The sequence below is a fragment of the Enhydra lutris genome, unplaced genomic scaffold (assembly GCF_002288905.1).
Source record: "Enhydra lutris kenyoni isolate GAN:26980312 unplaced genomic scaffold, ASM228890v2 scaffoldscaffold4, whole genome shotgun sequence".
In the NCBI taxonomy this organism is placed as follows: Eukaryota; Metazoa; Chordata; class Mammalia; order Carnivora; family Mustelidae; genus Enhydra; species Enhydra lutris.
The window spans coordinates 47596794-47619994 of record NW_019154088.1 but is presented as its reverse complement, the minus strand read 5'-3'; the positions used below and the strand labels follow the sequence as shown (position 1 = coordinate 47619994).

Below are 23201 nucleotides of genomic sequence, written 5' to 3'. Positions count from 1 at the left end.
CAGTTCCTTAGAAACTTAGAGTAATAAGAAATAGGAACAAATCCATATCACCGTGTCAATGCAAAAGATTTTTATGATCATCTCTGGTAAAACTCTAATCATTTTTCTTAGTTTTTTAGAAGCTTCGTTAAGAAGTGTGGTGAGGAAACCATTGGAGATGAATAGATTAAAATTTTGGAGATTCGGGGTGCTTGGGTGGCTCAGTCATTAAGGATCTGCTTTCAGTTCAGGTCACGATCCCAACGTCCTGGGATGGAGCCCCGCATCTGGCTCCCTGCTCGGCAGGAAGTCTGCTTCTCCCTCTCTCACTCCCCCTGCTTGTGTTCCCTCTTTTCCTGTCTCTCTCTGTCAAATAAATAAAATCTTTACAAAAAAATAAAAAATTAAAAAATAAAATTTTGGAGATTCATATCTTTGCCTTGGATCCTATTACTTCTGTTAATGAATGACATGTTGACTTTTATGGAAGGTAATATGAAAAGGTTTCCCAAGTACCATGACATTTATCACTGTTGACTTTTTCTGCCTTCCTTACCTAATATTCAAAAACATTATTATTTATTTTCTAATTTATTTTCCTAATTTCTTCTTTCTCTTACTAGTAAAGCAGTTTGCCTTTTTTTTAATTTAATTTTATTTTTTCAGTGTTCCAAGATTCATTGTTTATGTACCACACCCAGTGCTCCATGTAATTCATGCCCTCCGTAATACCCACCACCAGGCTCGCCCATCCCCCCACCACCCTCCCCTCCAAAATCCTCAGTTTGTTTCTCCAGAGTCCACAGTCTCTCATGCTTCATCTCCCCCTCCAATTAACCCCAGTTCACTTTTCCTTTCCTTCTCCTAATGTCCTCCTTGTTACTCCTAATGCTCCACAAGTGAGTGAAACCATATGATAATTGACTTTCTCTGTTTGCCTCTTCTTAAAGTCCATTAAGACATCTTTAATTGGATGATAAAAATTGAAAATTATTTTCTGGTAATGTTTTTCCCATGCATGTAATAAAAGAGACCATGCAAATAAAAGTTTCCAAGTTCCTAAATTCAGAATTCTTCATCTAGATTTAATGGATCTCTTATTAGGAGAGGCCCATGGGCTCCCCAAATTCTGTGTGTATATTCATTCTTCTAGGAAGACAGTCCATATCCTGTTTCAGATTCTAAGAGGCCTGTCCCCAAAAGAGGTTCTAAACTACTGTTTTGTGTTTTACTGGCCCGTCTATGTACATAAAGTATTACTTAGAATCCAGGCCATTCTGGGGATGATGCCAGGAACAAAGGGAAAATTCCACTGGAAATAAAGGAGTTTATATCCTACTGTAGCTGTATGCTTTTGTGGTGATAAGGGTTTCTTCCTAATCCTTTTTACCCTATGCTCCTAAGCAACTGGAACTGGAGGACTTTATGGCAGTTATGACTGGATATTCATTCAGGAATAAATGACTACTAGCTCTCACAGCCGAATTCAGTCAGATTCCAGAACAGTCGCTGCCTTTGGAGTACCTTTGCCAGTCTCAGGGTACTCTCTGACTCTGTTATTCCTACCACAAGTCACCAAATATAATGCAGTGGTTTGATTTCTTGACAAGAGAACTGCTACGTGCGTGGTTGCTTTCATTCCTAAGAAATTCAGTGACCCTATAAGGGTTTAGATAATCTTTTACATTACCCCCACATCTCCATGCCATTCTTTTGGTATAGGAAAACATTTATATATTAGATAAATTTAACCAATGAGAAAATGCCATTTTGATTCCTAAGTGACACCTAGAATACAAGATTATAAATGACATAGCTGCCCATTTCTAATTTTTTGTGTATTTTTTAGAGGTTATGTGTTACTGTTTTGCTAACTGATTTCATTTTACTTATAGAGGAACCTGATACCTGTTTTCAAGGAATATACTGTGCTTTGGGTTTTGTTTTTTTGTCTTATATAGAGCTAAGAGGCCTAAGAGAAAAATCATGTGTTTCAGACTTCCAAACTTCTTATAAATTAGTTTTATTTAGTAATACCAAAAAACTAATATTAGTGAAATATTTTTGTACATGTCTTTTTTTGTTTGAAGGTCATCAACATTCCATAATTTTGTCAAAATAGCACTAACCAAAAACCCCAAAAAAAGACCAACCGCTGAAAGACTTCTGACTGTAAGTCAATTTAAATTATAGGAAAATTTTCTGTAGTCATGCAGTAAGTAGGCATATCACTTGAATAAAAGTATTTAGGATTTTTAATATAAAAATTTAGTGATCTCTTACTGCAGGTATAGCAACCTTTCTGAGAAAAGTTAGATAGTAAATGTTTTAGGCTTTGGGGTCACAGTCTCTGTTGCAACTTCTAAATTTTGCCATTGAAGCACAAAAGCAACCATAGATAGTATACTCGAATGGGTTTGGCTTTAATACTCAACACTTGATTTACAAAAAAAGTCAGTGCCCCAGATTTTGCCCATTGGCTTTAGTTTGCCAACCCCTGCCTTAAAAAAAAACTCTTTAAAATGTTGCTGTCATCTTCCTTGGTTTTTTATGTAAATTTAGAGAATGCTCTGTGTGTATTTGTAAAATACTTTTATATTAGAAAAAGTCAATGATTACAGCTGTTTAAGGAAACTATTTAAATGTCAAAATTGAATTATGTATCTTTGAACATTTATACAACGTTACTGAATTAACTGTTTGCAAATTTGGAATACACATGCTTTTTTCTTACTGTGATGGGGAGTGTATCTCAGTATTCATTTGCATATATATCACCATAGTGACATGAGTAATGTCTAGTTGTTATAGCCAAGGTTGTACTTTTGCAACCTAATGTAGATTAGATAACTTTACTTAGAAAAATTATTCATGTTATAAACTTACTCCACAAGGGTGCTTTAGGTTGATAATATACAATTATGGTTTCTCTGATTAATGTTTTTACCAATACGTTCTCTAATTTATTTGTATTAGTAGGCTCCCATATGCTTGTCTCTGATAGTTACTGAATGAAAAATTACAAATAACATTTTCTATAAACAGTGATATAAAAGCATTCTCATGAAACTCTGTTTTGTTTTGTTTTGGCTTAGCATACGTTTGTAGGGCAGCCAGGTCTCTCTAGGGCCCTAGCAGTCGAGCTGTTGGACAAAGTGAATAATCCAGACAACCATGCACATTACACTGAGGGAGATGACGATGACTTTGAGGTAAAGAGTGTTTGCAGTCTGATATCTGAAAATACATGTTTGATATGGTCTGAGAGTTTATTTTCTAATTTACTCTTTTAGTTATATAACAGATTTAGCCACCAAGATTAATTAGCAATGTAAACTAAACTTATCCTGCATATAATTACCAGTTAATACTTTAAAAAAAATTTGCAAAATAACATAACTGGTTGACACTTTTTCTGGAAAGAACGAGGATTACTAGTCTAATTAAAACTACTTATATCATTTTATTTTCCTAGTTGATTTGCCAAAGGTTATTAAGAGGTTTCCAATATTATAATCAGGTCTTTTTCCTCTCCCAGAAATCCAGAACTGCTTTCCCTTCTCCTTAGACCTCAGATTCTGGTGAGAGTCTGATCTCTCCCTGATATAAAGGACATCTGTAGGAGGAAATAAAAGGTTTTAGGAACAGTGCTTTGGACCAAAAGAACAAAAAGTTAGCCAGAGCACATGCACATACGACTTTTCACAAAAGAGGCTCTCTAGAAATTCAATTGGTCATTTTTTAAGTTTCTCTGTTATATAGGTTATTAACAGAATACAAATGATTTTTAAAAATTAGGTTGAGGTTCCCATAGAAATTTTATCCTTTCCAATACTTGTTGAAGACTGTTATGTTTTCTATTATTACATTTAGTGCTAGTCCTGTGTTTTCTTTCTCCGAAAATATTGTAAAACCTTTTTGAATATATTCTATTTAACAAGAAAACTTGTAAGTCAGGAATGTGGGACTTCCTGCCCATTGGCAGGTACCTATTTAAGCTTGTATAAAACACAGCTGTGGGGGGGACGCCTGGGTGGCTCAGTTGGTTGAGCAGCTGCCTTCAGCTCAGGTCATGATCCCAGCATCCTGGGATCGAGTCCCACATCGGGCTCCTTGTTCTTTGGGGAGCCTGCTTCTCCCTCTGCCTCTGCCTGCCACTCTGTCTGCCTGTGCTCACTCTCTCTCTCTCTCTGACAAATAAATAAATAAAATCTTAAAAAAAAAAAAAACACACACAGCTGTGGGGGCACCTGGGTGGTTCAGTGGGTTAAGCCTCTGCCCTTGGCTCAGGTCATGGGTCAAGATCTCAGGGTCCTGGGATCAAGCCCCACATCTGGGCTCTCTGCTCAGCAGAGAGCCTCCTTCCCCCCCACACCCCTCTGCCTGCCTCTCTGCCTACTTGTGATCTCTCTCTCTCTGTCAAATAAATAAATAAAATCTTAAAAACAACAACAACAACTTTAAAAACAGAGCTGTGTTTTTTTCACCAGGGTTTCTTCCTCTCCTTTTAGGATTTCTTTTTATTTCTCTGTTTCTCTGAATTTATCTCATATCTCTTTATGCCTTTATTTCCTTTTATATCTCTACCTTCACTCTGGCAAGACTGTAGAACCAAACATTTTATTATTATTTATTGAAGTAAATGTTCTGCTTTATGTTCTTAAATTTTAAATTATACCATGTAAGTATCATGATAACTACTAACACTCTTTGGGTAGTCATTGTGTGCCAAGTATTAGACCAGATAATTTTCACATTAATTCTTCTAATACTCAGAACAGTCCTTTGCAACAGATTCTATTACTGCCCACATTTTATAAATGAGGGAATAAAGGAGAAAGAATAGAAGTAATTTGCCCAAGATCAAGCCTACCATTCAATTAATATGACACTATTTCTATATATGTATTTAATAGAAATAGTCAATTAAATAATATTTGAAAATTAATCTTTAAAAATTAATTATTGCCTAGTGTATAGTATAGTCTTACCCTCATTGGGTAACTGATGAATATTTTGTTGAGTGTTAAATGAACTTTTAGTTGAAAATATTGAATAAGCTGGCCATTCATAGATTTTTTTTTATGTTAACCATCATTTGCAGATTTGTAATAATTAAGATATTAATCCCTTAAAACTTAAAAAATTATTAAAATTGTTGCAGCTTAAATGTGGTATTGGTATTACTTGATTCCTTAATTTCTTTCATTTGTTATATAAATAACCAGACACTCTTTTTATTCCCCACATTATTTTGCTGGGCTTCCCAGATCCACTCTACTTCCTGGGTTCTCCATTTCTGTTTAATGATAAAACCGTACTTTTCAGTTTTTGAAATCCCTGTGCCAGGTAGTTGGGAACACTATGGTGTATGAGATTCACCCTATCCCTGCCTTCGAAGAACTTACGGTACAATCTTAAAGGAAACTCAGAAATGCCAACAAACAATTTATAAGTGTGGTAACAGTTATGGAATGGGAAATACAGTGTGCCGTGGAGGCATATTTTAGGGACAGGAAAGGACTTGCTGTAGAAGTGATACGTAAGTTGAAAGCTGAAGGAGAAATCGGAATTAGAGGAAGAGAACAGGCAGAATTGTTCTGAGCAGAGGGAATAATAGCATGTTTGAAAGCCTGGTGATAAAAACGAAGGCTACTGGGGTGCCTGGGTGGCTCAGTGGGTTAAGTAAGCCTCTGCCTTCCACTCAGGTCATGATCTCAGGGTTCTGGGATTGAGTTCCGCATCGGGCTCTCTGCTCTGCGGGGAGCCTGCTTCCTCCTCTCTCTCAATCTCTCTCTCTCTCTCTCTCTCTCTCTCTCTCTGCTTGCCTCTTTGCCTACTTGTGATCTCTCTCTGTCAAATAAATAAAATCTTTAAAAAAAAAAAAAAACGAAGGCTACATACTTGAGGAGCTACAGAAAGGTTAGTCTGATTTGTGTAGAAAATAAGGAAGAAGAATGGTGGGAGGCGAAATTATGGAGCTAAACACTGGCCGTTTCAAGCCATGTTAAAAATTCGGGGCTTTATCTAAAAGTGGTAGAAACCATTTAAGGGTAAGGGAGTGACATAACTGTATGTGCATTTTTAAAAGATCTCTATGACCTCAGAATGGTGATTCCATTTCTGAAAATCTTTTAAGAGGCTGCTGAGGTCATCCAGGATGGAGATGGGTGGTGTTTTAGACTAGGAATGTAGAGCAAGAATGAAGAAAAGTGGACTAATTCAGGAATTCTTTGTGAGAGTTGAGGATTGGATGAAGACATGAGGGTAGAGGATGAATAAAGATTACTGCTAGGTTTTGATTTGAATGCCTAAAGGGGTATAAAAGTGCTTCATTTATTGAGGTAGGAACATTAGAGTAAAATCTGGTATGGGAAGAAAAGGAGTTCGATTTTATGTATAATAATTTTGATGTTGCACAAAACTTCCAAATGGAGAGGTCTCATAAGGAATTAGATATGGTTGTGCCTTGGGGAGAAAAGTTTGGACTACAGATATAAATTTGGAAGTCATTATTAAGTATAGAAGTAGGGGCGCCTGGGTGGCTCAGTGTGTTAAGCGTCTGCCTTCGGCTCAGGTCATGATCCCAGGGTCCTAGGATCAAGCCCCGCATTGGGCTTTCTGCTTAGCAGGGAGCTTGCTTCCCTCTCCCCCTCTGCCTGCCTCTCTGCCTACTTGTGATCTCTCTCTGTCAAATAAATGAATAAAATTTTTTAAAAAATATAGAAGTAGTTAATACCTTAAAGAGTAAATGTGAATACTCAAGGGAAGCATGTAGAATGAGAAAAGAGGAGGGCCCAAGATAGCATCCTGAGATTTCTTCCAAAATTTAAGAATCAAGTAGGCTAGGGGACACGTGGGTGGCATAGTCAGTTAAGTGTCTGACTCTTGGTTTCAGTCAAGCCTTGTGTCAGGCTCTGCACTCAGCGTGGAGTCTTCTTAAGATTCTCATTCTCTCTCTTTCTGTCCCGACCCCCTGTGCCCTCTCTCTCCTCTCACCTCCCTCTCTCTAAAGTAAATAAATAAATCTTTAAAAAAAAAAAAAATCAAGTAGGCTAGGAGGAATGGCAAAGGATTAAGATCGTTAAAAGAAGGAAGGAAAGTTTTAACAAGAATATTGCCTAGAAGATAAGTTAACTCTTTGGATTTTAGGTGGTGGTATGCTTGATTACTTTTTTAAAAGGATAATACTCAAATTATCAAGGTAAAGCTAGATTGGAGTGGTTTGGAAGATAAGTATAGCAATACATTTATGCAATTTAGTTGTGAAAGGGAGAGGTAGGATGAACAGTGGCTAGAGGAAATTGAGTTGGTGGGGGATTTATTTAATTAGTTATTGTTTAAGTAGGGGAGGTAATTTTTAATAGCATTAAATGCTTATGAAAAGGATCCAATAGATAGAGATGAGAAAGATTTAAGAGGAACAAGATGAAAAGGCAAAGTCTCTGAGAAAGGAGGAGAGGCTGGGATCTAGATTATGAGACACTTGATCTTAGGTATGAAGCACTTCTTCGCCTGCATGAGAGGAGGAGGATAGTTGAGATTATTGCCAGAAGATACTTTCTCTTTTATGATTCCAGTTTTCTTTGTGAGGTAGATGGCAAGGTCATCTCTTGAAAGTCTAAGGGAAAGTGATTGGGTTTGGAGAGTATGGAGAAAAGGTGTGAAATAGTAATTAAGGAGAAGGGTTGGGTTAAATGATTAGGCAAGTGTTTGTGAGCAAAGTTGAAGCCTCAGATGAGATGAATTTTCAGTGTGGTTTGCTCAGTGACTTTCCTCCAGTAAGAAAACACAAAGGTAGCTTAATTCATCCAAAGTTGTCATTCTGGCATGCCAGAGTACTGAAGGGCAGTGGGGCAAAGGGCATTTAGGATATTGGCAAGAAATTGCTTGAAATTGTAGACCACCAGATAAAACTGGATAGGAAGAAGAGTGAAGATAAGAGAAACGCTGATCGGGGATAACAAGGTAATGAGTCAAATGGACTTGGAATTCCAATGTGAACATGAAATAGCATAATGGGAGTAAATGCGAGTGAGCTCAAAGGCTAAAAAGTTTGGAGCATAGCATGAGTTTGAGTATCAGAGCTGATGGCAAGGTCCAGGGGGTGATCTTAGGACTTAGGAGTGTATTGAAATCTGGAAGAGTGGGATGAGGTCAGAAAACTTAAGTCCCAAACAATGGGCTGTTGAAGTCCCTTGGTATGACGGTGGGTCTTGAGGAGAAAACATATGAGCCACTGTCATTCATCAGTGAATGAGAATGAGTCATTAGAAATTTGATAGGTGGCAGTTGAGCTGAAGGCATAGTTTCAAAGGATCAGGAGTTTATGCAAAAGGGTGTAAAGTAGCAATCTTCTCACTTGATTTACTAAAGTATTCTTAATCTTCCTGCATCCAGTTATTTCTCCCCTCCGTACCTTCTTACATGCTTATCCAATTACCCTTAAATATGACTCTGAAATACCACTCCTCTTTTGTAAAATCTCCAAAAAATTCCTTTGCCAAGAAAATAAAATTGAGAGCCCTCAGCTGATATTTGGAGCCTTGCATGATCTGGCTCATTCGCAGTCTGTCTGTCCAGCTTTATCATCTCTTCATTTAATCTTCACTGACACCAAATAATAACCAACTTCAGTTCCCCTGAATGCTACAATTTCTTTTTCTTCTTGCATTACTTGGTTGGTCTTGGCTCTGCTGTCTAGAATGCTTCCCACACTGCTGTACATCCAACACCTACTGTCCTTCAGGCCCAGATCAGGTCACAGCTCTGTCATGAGGAATTCCTTTACCCCTGCAAGTGGAAGTCATTTCTTTTTCATCTGGGCATGAATAGTAGTCATCTTAATGAGTGGCATTGACCATTTTCTAATCATATTATTTGTGCATCCTAACTGCCTAGATTATAAACTCCTTGAAGACAAGATTTTGCTCTTTCTTTGCATCTTTTCAGTATTTTATACAGTATAAACATGGAATAAGTGAATAACTTTTAAAATATCTTAGTGTTCATTTTATTATGTTTATCCTGTAATCTATTCTATTAGTAGGTAGTCATGTTTGTCAGTAGATGATCATTTAGTTAAAAAGAAAAATTTGACCTTTTAACTTTATCACTGACATTTTTTAAAGTGTGTGTATTATGCTTCTGTTTACAGCCCCATGCCATCATTCGTCATACAATTAGATCTACAAACAGGAATGCCAGAGCTGAACGGACAGCTTCAGAAATAAATTGTATGTGTTTGGTATACATTTTCAGTTGGTGGTTTTGGTGGGTTGAGCTGGGTATTTTTGTGGGTCTTTTTGGAACAATAAAATTTCAGACTAATGGAAGGTACATGCTTTAACATAATCAGAATAAACAACTAAAATAGAGGTTGTTTCTCTGTTTTATAATGGAATTCTCTTGTTTTTTCATTAAATGGTTTTTATTTACTAATTACAAAGGCAATGTATATTCATTGTAGAAAATGTATAAGAGGAAAAAATAGAAAATTAACATTGCCCATCTCATCACCCAGTACCAACCCATAGATAATATTTTTGCTAAATTGCCTTCATGTTTTTCCATGACTAAATTTACTTAACATACAAGCATTTTCTTTAAATGCTTCTTTAAATTTTCATTTCCTATCCTAGCGTTTATAACCATTAAAGGTTGTGTCCTTTTTCACTGAGGTCATATATTGTAGCTGAATAACTTCCTATTGTTGGACATTTGGGTTGGTTTTGGGTTTTTTAGTCAAGTTAATAGGGGAGATGAATCTTTTCTAAAATACATACTTAAAAGGGGAAATTGATGTTTATTCAAAAAATTAATCATTGACAAATATTTTGTATAAAGGATATTTGTCACTTTAGCCAGATTAATTTAGAAGAACAGATTTGCAAAGAAATTTTAGGTATGAGTATATTGACTTAAATGCATCTTGTTTCAAAAGAGATTTTTAAAAGTTTACAGTAAAATAAGATAAAAAATTATAAACTAATGAAGATAATATATTAAGTATTTAGGCTAATTAAAGTTATTGTAGACGTGCATTTTGTTGAAGTTCTAGCTTTCTGGATACAGCTTTGGAAATATCTAGGTCAGTGGAGAGTTAGAATGTCCTTCCCATATCCATCAATTCAGTCAGGCCTTTTCTTAGTTAAACCGGTAATTTGAGATTTTATCTCTTTGTTAGCCTCAGATTGCTGATATTTCTAATGCTGTCTTATATAATCCCAAGGGAGCTCTCTAGACTTCAAATACCATACAGAAAAGAAGCAAATTTGCTATTCCATTATAAAGCTATCTTCTTTATTTTTTGCATGTCTATAAGTATTTAATTAATATTGTCTAACATCTATATATTCTTCTATAGCTTTTGAATTTTGTGTCATATTTAGCAAAGCCTTCCTGATTTTAAGATCACAATAGAATTCTATTTTTTTCTTCTATTTTTACAGTTTCACTTTTTAAATATTTAAATCTTTGATACAAGATATTAATTTATTTGGTAAGAGTTATGAAGTATGGATTCAACTTCAGTTTCTTTTTAAATGACTACCCATTTGTCTAAATGCTAATTATTAAAAACTTAATATTTTCACTAGTGGATTTGATATATCACCTTTATGATGTCTTAAATGACCATATAGATTTTTGGTTTCTTTCCAGAAATTCTGTCATTGCATTAGTATGTCTAGTCACGTGCCAAAAGCATAATTTGATTATTTAGTCTTCATAATACCTTTTAAAATATGTTAGGACTAATCCCCCTCCTACTCCCCTCACTCCTCCCCCCCAAATATATGTCGTTGCTATTCTTTGTTATGATATTTGGCTGTTGTATTTTTCCACATGAACTTAAGAATCAGCTTATCTAGTTAAGGAAAATTCTCAGTATTTTTACCAAGATTTCATAAAAGTTCATGTATTAACTTAGGGAGAGTTGACCCCTTTATGATAGTCTGTCTTCTTAACTAAAATAGGCTTTTTTCAGAGGTAAGTTGAAGACTTACTTCTTCCTGAACGCCACAGTACTAATATCTTCACCAAGTAAGCTTTTTGTGCTTCAATACCAAAAAAAAATTGGTGAAGTTGAGGGTCATTTTACTGGTGATTTATCTTTATATTTTCTCAAGTCTTCTTTTGTATCTATCAAGAGCATTTTATAACTTTGTTTTTATGTGTTTACTAGGTTTTGTATAGACCTAGTTAGTTTTAATCTTAGTTTTTTTGTTTCATTTTTTAAAAAATATATATAGTAAAATGCTTAGGTGTACTGTACGATGAATTTTTAAAAATGTATACACTCATGAAACTGCCACCCAGATCAAAATATAGAACATTATCAGAATCTCTGAAGTCCCCTTCCCTCGTACTCTTCACAGTCAGAACCCTTCTATCTTCCTATATACCCCTGCCCTTTTCATTGCCCAGGCTAATCACCGTTCTGTTCTCTTGTCACCATAGATTGGTTTTTACCTTGATCTGGATCTCAGATAAATGGGATATACAATTTGCACCCTTTTTGCTTGGTTTCTTTTGCTCAGCATTATGTCTGTGAGAGTCATTCATTTCATGTATAGCAATAGTTCATTGTCTTCACAGTAATAAAATGTTTTATTGTAGGATTATAACACAATTTATCCATTCCTTGGTTGATGGGCATTTGATTTGTTACCAGTTTTTGGATTTTGCGACTATAGAATAAACATTCTATGTGTTTTTAGTGGAGATAAGTAATTTTTAGGGTCTTGGCTTAGGCTAAGACCACCAAGGATGAATGTGTATGTGTAGTCCAGCAAAGTCAGGTTTGTTGACTCTGTGCAATGAAGGAAACACACAGTAGAGGAACTATGGAACATCTCATTAAACAAAGGAAAAGAGTGGGTTTTGGAGACTAGAGTTCAAGTGAAATGTGGTAACACAAAAAAAGAGATGTATATGAGAGGGTGAATATCAGGTCTAATACTGTGAAAATTGACCCAGACGCCTGTTTTCTTGGAAATTTGGAATGCTTTATTTGGAAGCCCCTTTATTTGAAGTTCTGCATCTATTTTTCAACTGGTTTCTAGTCTTCTGCTTCTTCTCTGGTTATTTTATTATTATTATATCTTGGACATTATGGTGAAACACTGAGTGTCTTGTTGTGTACTCTTTATTCTGCAGGTGTTTAAAGAGTTAATTAACTGGTATATCAGCTTGCTCCTCTTAAGGCTAGCGTGAAGTTTTACCAGAGTATTCAGCAAGCTCCTTCCTCTGATTAGAAACTCAGCTATCTTTCTTGGCACTCTGTGATCACCAGAATCTACATTTAGCTCACAGCACTTTGTTAGCTGTTTGTACAGTCTTGGGTGTTTGTTTGTTTGCTTATTCATGGACAATTTAGTATTCAACCAAAGACAAAGAGATCTCTTGGCATATTTCTAGAGCTCCTTCATGTAACTTTCTCATTTCTGGCACTCTGCCCTTCAAATTCCCACCACCCTAAGCAGCACCAATCTCCAGTCTTTGTTTCCTGCACCCAGTAAGACTGTTACTCTCTCTTTGGATTCCACTTTCTTGTGTCCTAGTTTGGAAAGTGACTCCAGGCAGAAAGCCATAGTGAATGTGGATCTTACCACTATGGATTCCCTTCTCTCAAAGATTGCAGCCTTGTGAGGTCTGTTATCCACGACCCCAAAATAATTACTTCATATCATTTGTACACACATTGGTGTTACATGTATGTAGTTGTTTAAAATAGAAAGAAATTCCTATTCCTGTTACTCATTGTGGCTAGAACCTACATCATCTTACAGAAATAAATAAGTATGTATAATAGAAGACCTCCCCATCTTTGGATTTTCATAGGCCAAAGATGCACCCAAAGTTACTGTCAGTATTTTCTTTAAAAACAAAATAATTTAAGGTCCCATCTACCACATAAGCCAATGATATTAGAGGCTCAGGCTGGCATTTCTGTGCCATAAGTTAATGGCTGTAATAATTTAGAATAGTCATAAGGAATTTGATTTTTTTTTTTTTAAGGAATACTTTTCTTATGTTCTAAAACATCTTAAATGTTTATGAAACTCATTTTTTTCTTGGAATTTCTTGTAAGTCTTGAAATTTGCTTGATCTATAATTCTTATTGTTAAAGATAATAATGACATTTTCTCTTTCTTTTCTATACCTGCTTGCCTGCCAGTAATTCTAGTAGTGGCAAAAAAAGAAAAGCTTTAATTCATCTCTGTCTCAAATGAGTTGAAGTAGTGAATTAGAATAGTGGTTTTGAGTTAAGATATTTTTCAATAATATAAAGAAATGTTATTAATAAGTGAAAGTCTTTTAGGTTATTTTTGAAAAGTAGATACAATTTTTATGACAATGTTTTTGTTTAATGAATTATATAAGTACTTTGTATTACTTTAAAATTCTTGTTTTAGAGATAAGAACAACTGGATCCTTTTTGAAAATGATTTTTAAAAATTTTTTTTTTTTTGCCAAGATTGTATGTGGGGATCTTGCATCTCTATGATACAAGTATGAATTTTATTTGTTTGGTTTTTAGTCACATTAAATTTTATAATAAATTTTTTGGTAGAGCACCTGGGTGGCTAACTTTGTTAAGCGTCTGCATCTTGATTTCAGTTCAGGTCTTGATCTCAGGGTCATGAGTTCAAGCCCTATGCTGGGCTCCATCCTACTTAAAAAAATCCCAAAAAACAACTGTAAGTAAATAATAAGCCATCCTTTATGGGTAGATAATAAGCCATCCTTTTCTCTCTCTTAGGATGTTTCACATAAGAGACGTTTGAGCAGGCCAAGTATAATACACAATGAGCAAAATTTATTAAATTTCTAAATACTATTATAATATTTAATTTAAATACTATTTGTTGTTTTTAGATAGTTACAGGTAATTTGGGGAGGTTCATCCCTGCCATAAAATTGTAGCCTTGGAACAGAGTGTGCAGCCTAGACAGAGAAAATCTGCAGTGTTTTTTCTTAGTCCAGATATATATTTTGATTAATTTTTTGAAATTTCTTATACACAAAAAGTGCTAAGTATTTAATTTCCTGACTCCAACCAAGAATTAAGCAGAGTTGTTAGGAAGATACCAAATTGTTATCTTCTTTCAGTAAATATAAAAAAGGGGGGTACTCTTGCAGTAAAAAATGAAAAGGTTTTGACTTTTCTTCTTTCTCCCTTCCCCTCTTCCCAGTACATGTGCTACTTGTTACATTTCTGAGACTAACCCTTTAAGATAGAGTTTGTGAATATCTGTTACATATTTTGCAGTTGACAAATTACAGTTTGAACCTCCTCTGAGAAAAGAAACAGAAGCACGGGATGAAATGGTAGGAATTACTACTTGTGAAGTACTTTACAAATTAAAATTTGAGAAAACTTAAGAGTTAGGTATACTTTGACTAAGGAACAAAGTTATATAGTCTTCTAAGCAATAATTTAGATACTGCATTTCACACATTAAAGTTTGAAAAAGCTTATAGTTATGTATATTTTGACTAAGGTATAATGTGTAATATACCATTTTAACCATTCATTTTGAGCTTTCTGAGTCTTCAGCAGGATTTACATGAAGTTATTAAATATATGAATTTGATGCTCAGCTTTACACTCTCAGGATCTTTTTTCTTATCAACTCTTTAGGTTTACAGTATATTTTTGCATTACCTTACTGGTTTTTAATATTTATTTGTTAGTATAGCTTCTTTTTTAACCATTGCTCTTATTTTGAAGTTACTATTTAATTAAACTTTTCCTTATCTAAAAAGAAATAAGTAATAGAGCAAGGTATTATTAGAATTGCCTAGATGTTATCTTAATATTTACTTTATTTTTCAGCTTTGACAAAGTATAATTTTTAGAGGAATCGTCTTCTATTAATGGATCTCTTCATTCTTAACACTTGGCAGTAGTGCTTTTCTTACTGTATATATTGCTATATATATAATTCTCAATTTCCATGCCATTGGGAAAAAATAGCACCAGTAAGTTCATGATAGTTCATGATTGTTTAATAATATGATGATTAGTTTTCTACACTAATAGATTAGTGATCCAGATAATTCAGAGTTATGTTTTTCTGTTTTATTTGGAATATATTAAAGACGGCTTGTTATTTGAAACTTTATTTAGTATGTTTATGGAACTTCTTAAGTATAAGTCAGCTGATAATGAATCATTGACCTAAATATGTCAAATAACAGCAAATCTAGCTGGAGATTAAAAAATTGATGAAAACCAAGATGATTAATAATCATGACACTGAATATTTTCTTGACTCAAATAAGATTATTTATATCTATTATAAGGGAAGAGTTTAAGCTATCTTTTCACCTTCACAGGGAGTGTCATCAGACCCAAATTTTGTATTACAGTGGAATCCTTTTGTTGATGGTGCAAATACTGGCAAGTAAGTTTTTAACTATATATATTTTTTAAGATTTTGTTTATTTATTTATTTGACAGAGAGAGAGAGAGATCACAAGTAGGCAGAGAGGCAGGCAGAGAGAGGGGGAAGCAGGCTTCCTGCAGAGCAGAGAGCCTGATGTGGGGCTCAATCCCAGGACCCCGAGATCATGACCTGAGCCGAAGGCAGGGGCTCAACCCACTGAGCCACTCAGGCACCCCTTTTTAACTATATTTTACTTGATTATATTAGAACACTGAAAAGAAATAAAATGAAAAAAAAATATTGAGAGGGATTGGTTTATTCTAATAAGTTTTAATTTTCATTCTTAAATTGTGCTATGCCTTTTATCAGTATAAAGCTTCTGACTTTTTAATTATCAAAAGGCATCATGTGTTAATCCTTAAGGTTTCTTGAGTTTTCTTCTTTAAATCAGAACTTAGTATGTGTAATGTTAATTTACTGAAGGATGAGTTACATAACGTCATGGGAAGAAATACTATAGGAGGAGTCGAAAAGCCCCAGTTCCATCTCTGCAGTATAGTTTCTTCATATTCTAGACCTTTCTTCCCTCAACAATCAGGTTACGGGGACAGCCTAGGTGTTCCAAACCTGTTTCTGCATTGCAGTGCCTCGAGAGGTCTTTGGAAATAGATTTCTTTCTTTTTTTTTTTTTTTAAGATTTTGTTTATTTATTTGACAGAGAGAGATCACAAGTAGACAGAGAGGCAGGCAGAGAGAGAGAGAGAGAGGGAAGCAGGCTCCCTGCCGAGCAGAGAGCCTGATGCGGGACTTGATCCCAGGACCCTGAGATCATGACCTGAGCCGAAGGCAGCGGCTTAACCCACTGAGCCACCCAGGCGCCCTGGAAATAGATTTCTGAGTCCTCCACATTCAGCTGATAGATCTGGGATTGGCAAACTATGACCTGTAAGCCACATCTGACCCACTGCATATTTTTTGTACAGTTCACAAACTAGAATGGTATTTAGATTTTTTAATAGTTGAAAAAAATCCAAAGAAGAGTGATATTTTGTTACATGTGAAAATTATATGAACATTTCAGTGTCCATAAACAGTTGTTGGAACATGACGATGCTTTCATCTTATAACATGAAAAAAGCTGTGGCTTTTATTTTTTTAAATACGGCTTTTATGATGTGAAAAAAGCTATAACATAACAGGAGAGTTGAGTAGTTGTGGCCACTATATAGGCTAAAGTCTATAATATTTACTATCTGACCTTTAAAAGAAAGTAAAGGTGATGCAGATGTTGCTGATATGCGGATCCCACTTGGGATAGCTAAACAGTTTGATGATACAGCCACCTGAATCTATGATTCGCAGTGGCTTCCAGCTCTAAAATTCTGAATCTGTTTTTTACTACTCTGTTTATTTCATTTTTTTTTAAGATTTTATTTATTTATTTGACAGAGATCACAAGTAGGCAGAGGGGCAGGCAGAGAGAGGAGGAAGCAGGCTCCCTGCTGAGCAGAGAGCCCGATGTGGGGCTCAATCCCAGGACCCTGGGATCATGACCTAAGCCAAAGGCAGAGGCTTAACCCACTGAGCCACCCAGGCGCCCCTCTGTTTATTTCATTTTAATTACATACTAAATCTGCAAAGCAAAACCGTAAAGTTAAAAAGAGTTCGTATTCATTTTATAAAAATTGATTTTATAGTTCTACTAATGTAGTTTGACACAGTGAGGTCTTAAGTTTTCCTATAGGTTTTAAAAAACTCTGCAGCATGATCTAATTGTCTTTTATATCCCCTGAATATAAACAGATTTTAATACACATTTAATGGAGTCTCTGTTTTATGTTATCATTTACCACCATCTGAATTGCATGTTTCTCTTTGTGTTAGATCAACCTCAAAACGTGCAATACCACCTCCCTTACCTCCTAAGGTGAGCTACTTAAAATTTCTGAATAAATCCTTTTTTAAGTAATATAATAATTAAATTTTAAAAATCATTTTATTGAATTTGTTCAAAATTCTCTTAAATATATTTTATTTATTTATTTATTTATTTTAAGATTTTATTTATTTATTTGACAGACAGAGATCACAAATAGGCAGGCAGGCAGAGAGAGAGAGAGAAGGAAGCAGCCTCCCTGCTGAGCAGAGAGCCCGATGTGGGGCTCAATCCCAAGACCCTGGGATCATGACCTGAACTAAAGGCAGAGGCTTTAACCCACTGAGCCACCCAGGCGCCCCTTAAATATATTTTAGATATAGTTTTCTTTAAGTAGGGATTACAAAGATGTAAAATATATATTTAAAAAAGTCTTCTTGAGAAATACAGTATTTGGATAGCTATAAGAAAAAGATAAAAATCAGTTACACTCATTTGAGGGAAAACTCATAGAGAAGAAATAGAAAGCATTCATCATTTATAATCCTCACTTACTACTATAATTTGCTATTTCATTGGAGTCATACATACTTCATTAAGTCCTTGCTTGTTTCTACTAATTAAATACTTTGTTAATTGTTTATATGATTTTATCAGTTGAAATTATATCAGTTTTGACTTAGGGATGATTAAAAGAAAAAGCCACGTGGCAGGTTCTTCATTGTGTTGGGACAGTAATTTCAGCTCTTGTTTACTTTGCTTACTTAGTGCAGTGATTGAATTATATAGAAGAAAGGAATAAAAGACATATCCCCATTCCCCTAAAGTCTTTGATGCATAATGATAATAGAGTGTTACTGTTTTATATCCAAATTTATTAAAGCACTTTTGTGTCTTATTATCACTAGCCAAGGATAAACAGCTACCCTGAAGACAGCCTCCTAGATGAAGAAAAGTCATCAACTATAAAACGTTGTCCTGATTCAGAGAACAGAGCTCCCCAGTTTCTCAGAAGACAGAGTAGCCCGAGTTGTGGTCCTGTAACTGAGACTTCCTCTATGGGTATGGCTAGCAGTATCAGCAGTCCTGGAGTGCATACAGCTAGATACTGTGATCTGGGTAAATAAAAGTGAAAACCGAAAAGAAGGCCATTTCCATATTTTAAAGAATGTCTTCAGTCAATCTTACAATTGTTTAAAGCTTTTGGAAGTTGTTTTTTAAAGTTCCACATGGATGGGCTATACGAGATTCAGTCCAGTTCAATCCTAATTTGATCCATTACTAAATATGGTAGGATCTTAGAATGATGAATGGATGTTCCTACCCTCCAGTTCAGGATTGGTAGCAGAAGGTACACCTATGTACCCATAACATTAGATAAGACAGTTTGTATAAATGTCTCATACAATAATTACATGTAATAAAAATGAAAGATTTTTAGGAAGATAAGAATAGGGACTAGAGGGCGTGGGCCCTTGCAGAGTATTAAAGGACTTGGTTGAGCCTTCATTAGGGGGAGCCAGTGCTAACAGGCATTCCTGATGAGCAAGAAGTAATAAACAAATGTACTGAACCATGAAAATCTGGATCGTGTTTTAAGTATAGTCTAGTATAAGAAAAGTGTGAGCTTCAGAAGATATATACTGGGAGATAGGACTAGAAGATAGATTGAAGTCCACTTTTGAAAGGCCTTGACTATCAGCATAGCATTCATATAGCATTTTCTTTTCTCACAATATGGGAAGATATTTGGTGTTTTCATGAAGTAAGACCACTGCTAACTATGCAGTGCTACCTCTGTAGAATCTAGAGAAAGGCACCAAAGATACTTTTACTCCTCTGCCAGTAGAGAATATTTCCTAGTAAATGATCACCCAAATGGTATATAAGTATTGGGGGAAAGGGAAAATTATTTTTCATGGAAAGTACTTACCGTATGTTCATTCGGCTTTTAACCATGATTCTTTTTAGGAAATGGTGATGGTATTTCAAAACTGATTAGTGAAAATACAGAAGGATCAGCACAAGCACCACAGTTACCAAGGAAAAAGGACAAGCGAGATTTCCCGGTAGGTATAATAGGTGTTTGGTGATTAGTTGTAACTCTTACCATGTTCATCATAAAAGAGGCTGTGTCTGTTTGGTGGGCAGGGGGCATAGTCTGTTTTAAGTCAAGAATTTGAATAACTGAAATTCCAAATGTGTAGGGTTTTTTTTAAGGTTTAAGAGATCTTTTAGCATTCAAAATATTTTTTTTCCACAGAAACCTGCCATCAATGGCCTTCCACCCACCCCAAAAGTGCTGGTAAGGAATATTTCTATGTAAACCACTTGCTAGTTTCCATCTCTTTAGTTACAGCAGCAGATTTTTTAATTTGCTGTCAAGTGCCTTGAGCTATTGAAAGGAAGGATTCACAAAATACAAAAGCATTAAATGCATTTTGATATGCCATGGATTAAATCATGTACCCTAATTTGAGTGACTTGGTTAGAATTTGGAGAGTTCCACTTTTTGTAAATATGGCGTTTGGGTTCTCAGATTCAATTGGCCTTCAAAGGCCAATTTGATTTTAATGTGATGTCAGTAGTACTGTGTTCTCTTCATAATGTGAGTTAAATATCTTTCTATCCCTGAAGCCATTTTCATATTGAACTATACACGGTGAACAGGAACAGGGAAGCTTATGTTAATACTGGTTGTATGGCTCTTCAGAGTGCTTCAGCCAATCATATGAAGGGGATGCTTTATAAATTATACCTTCTTATTCAGTAAATGTCTAATACATCATATAAATATTAATCTTTTTGTCTGTTTCACTATTATGGAGTTATATTGCAATTATAATTACTATTATATTGCTCAGAAATATCATCCATTGTTTCACATTCTTAAATCTTAGTCCTAAAGGCAAGTGATAACTTAAAATTCTTAAAATGTATCACAGACATATGTAGATGTTTTGATAAATTTTATATTTTTGCTCTGAAGTACCAGATTATACAAGAGAGGAGTGGGAGACTGTCTTGGTAGAAGGAGTTAAATGATATCAAAATAGGAATTTTGTTTTGTAATGAGACCATAAACATATGCAGTAAGAGTCAGTTTAGCATTTTGTAATAATCTTAGCTATTTCTAAGACTATATAAAATTATCTAACCAGATAAGTCAATATTTCTTTCTTTATAAATAAGATGGGAGCATGTTTTTCCAAAGTTTTTGATGGCTGCCCTTTGAAAATTAATTGTGCAACATCCTGGATACATCCTGATACAAAAGGTAAAATTTCTGAACTTTTAGTACATCTCTAATAAAATATTTGTTATGGAAAAGGATCTTTACGATCAGTGAACTGAGGTTGTTTACTTTAAAAATATGACTTTAGAGAATAAATAGGGCAGGAACCTGCAACAACCTAAATAGATAGAGTTTTGGTTTAAGGTACTAGAATTTAGAGTATACAGGAAATGTTCTGATTAAATGAGACTGAATAGTCATCACAAGGGATTAAAACCATGATTAGGGATTTTCTGTTCTATAAAAGGACAATACTGGGACAATTGATAATTTCAATTAATAAAATCATTAGATTAATAGTATTGTTTCAGTGTTTATTTCCTGATTTTGATTATTGTACTAAGATTATGTAAAACCTTTCTTTTTCTTTTCTTTTTTTAAGAGATGCATACTGAAATGGGAATAAAGGGACATTGTGTTTCTAACTTAAATAGTTCAGGAAACAAAAAACCGTGTATATGGAGAGTGAAAAAAAGGATAAAGCAAAAGTAGTAAATGTTAATATTTGTGAAATCTGTGTGAAGGAGGATATTCAGGAGTTATTTGTACTCTTAAAACTTTTCTGTAAATCTGAAATGATAGCAAAATAACACTTTATTTTTAAAAATTTATGTTGTATATTTTTAAAGTGAGAAAGCCTAATTAATACATAGAGGTAAAAATTTGGCATCAAATAGATCTGGGTTTGAATTCCTGCTCTGTCATTATTATATGACTTTGGAAAGATACTTAAAACCTCTAGTTCTCAGTGTGATCATTTATAACAGAAATACTCTTTTTTTTTTTTTAAAGATTTATTTATTTATTTTAGAGAGAGGGAGAAAGTGAATGGGGTGAGGGGCAGATGGAGAGAGAATCCTTAAGCACACTTGGGCTGAGCAGGGATCCAGATCTGGGGCTCCATCCCAGGACCCTGAGATCATGACTTGAGCTGAAGGCAGACATTTAACCAACTGAGCCATCCAGGTGCCCCTAAGAGAGTCCTGTTAATACTCACCTTTTTGCAAGGAAGGAAGAAGCCTACCTACCTGAGTGTCTGGCAATTAGTAAATAGAGATTAGGCAGAAAAAGGTGTTCAGAAAATGTTTGTTCAACTTTAACACAGTAATAAAGACAAGTCATATAATGATCTGTTTTAAATACTACTATTAGAAAGTATAACAGAGAGGGGCACCTGGGTGGCTCAGAGGGTTAAGCCTCTGCCTTCAGCTCGGGTCATGATCTCAGGGTCCTGGGATCGAGCCCCACATCGGGCTCTCTGCTCAGCAGGGAGCCTGCTTCCTCCTCTCTCTCTGCCTGCCTGCTTGTGATCTATCTCTCTCTCTCTCTCTCTCTCTGTCAAATAAATAAATAAATAAATCTTAAAAAAAAAAAAAGAAAGTATAACAGAGAAAATATTTTTATTGGTAAGGAAATGGGTTTTTTTGTGTGTTTGTAACTTTTTATTTTGGTATAATTTCAGATTTACAGAAAAGTTAGAAGAATAATGCAGTGTAAGAAACTCCTCTATACTCAGAATCATCAGTTGTTTTTATTATCTATCTACCTATAGGTGCATTTTTTTCTGAGTTACTTGTGAGTGCTTCCCTATACTTCATTTTGTATTTCCTAGGAACAAGAATTGTCTCTTACATACCCATGGTACATTTGGGAAGATCAGGAAATTTATCATTGATGTAATCCCTGTACAGTCCATATTTATGTATTTTTTTAGTTGAAGTATAATCGACATCACATTTTGAAATTATTGTTTTTTTTTTTTTTTTTTTAAGTTTTTTTTTGGGGGGGGGTTATTTATTTGACAGAGATCACAAGCAGGGGAAGTGGCAGGCAGAGGGAGAGGGAGAAGCAGGCTCCCCACTGAGCAGGGAGCCCGATGCAGGGCTCAATCCCAGGACCCTGGGATCATGACCTGAGCCAAAGGCAGACGCTTAACTGACTGAGCCATCCAGGCGCCCCTAATTGTTTCAGTAATATTCTTTATTGGTTCCCATTCCTTTTTTCCCCAATCCAACAATATCCAGTTCAAGATCACATGATTCATTTAGCTACCACATCTTTTTAATCTCCTCTAGTCTGGAACAGCCCCTCAACCCTTTTTTATCTCTCTAAATCTTGACATTTTTGAGGTTGTTTATTTTGTAGAATGTCCCTTAATTTGGGGTGTCTGGTGAGTCCTCATGGCGAGGTCAGGCAATGTATTTTTGGTGGAAATATGAAAGAAATGCTATTATACTCTTCTCAGTGCATCCTGTCAGAAAGCACATTCTATGAGCTTATCCAAATACTAGGATATCAACATTGACCAGCTGGTTAAGATGGTATTTGCTCACTTTCTCCACTGTCAAGTTACTATTATTCTGTTTCTAGTTAATTAGTAATTATTTAATTTCCTAAGCTGGTTTAATAAGTATAATGGAATACATAGAGACTATATAAATATTCTCTGTTCATTAGACTTTCACCAACTTGTTTTAGCATTTATTGATAGTCCGTTGACAATCCATTGAGATCTATGGACATTTCCCTTCTTTCCATTTATTTATGTATTTGTATTAGTTTGAACTTCTGAATTACTTTTTTTATTCAGTGAGATATAATGTACTACTATTATTATTCACTTTAGCACTTAAATTGTCCCGGAATTTTTGAGCAG

At 35.0% G+C, this 23201-nt stretch overlaps 1 protein-coding gene across 2 annotated transcripts in view; it reads left to right on the top strand.

Moving 5' to 3' along the window:
- The window catches only part of LOC111139307 (mitogen-activated protein kinase kinase kinase kinase 5), a 106932-nt gene that overhangs the window by 59910 nt on the left and 23821 nt on the right, over positions 1-23201 (top strand). Inside the window, exons 11-20 of one of the 2 annotated variants that reach the window (XM_022491576.1) lie at positions 2070-2151; positions 3075-3191; positions 9137-9215; positions 14255-14313; positions 15325-15392; positions 17259-17301; positions 18159-18312; positions 19222-19319; positions 19514-19555; positions 20443-20527. In XM_022491576.1, the coding sequence (XP_022347284.1) occupies positions 2070-2151; positions 3075-3191; positions 9137-9215; positions 14255-14313; positions 15325-15392; positions 17259-17301; positions 18159-18312; positions 19222-19319; positions 19514-19555; positions 20443-20527 (827 nt within the window). Of the gene's footprint in view, positions 1-2069; positions 2152-3074; positions 3192-9136; positions 9216-14254; positions 14314-15324; positions 15393-17258; positions 17302-18158; positions 18370-19221; positions 19320-19513; positions 19556-20442; positions 20528-23201 lie in introns of both variants that reach the window. The other variant, XM_022491566.1, reaches the window with a different exon arrangement.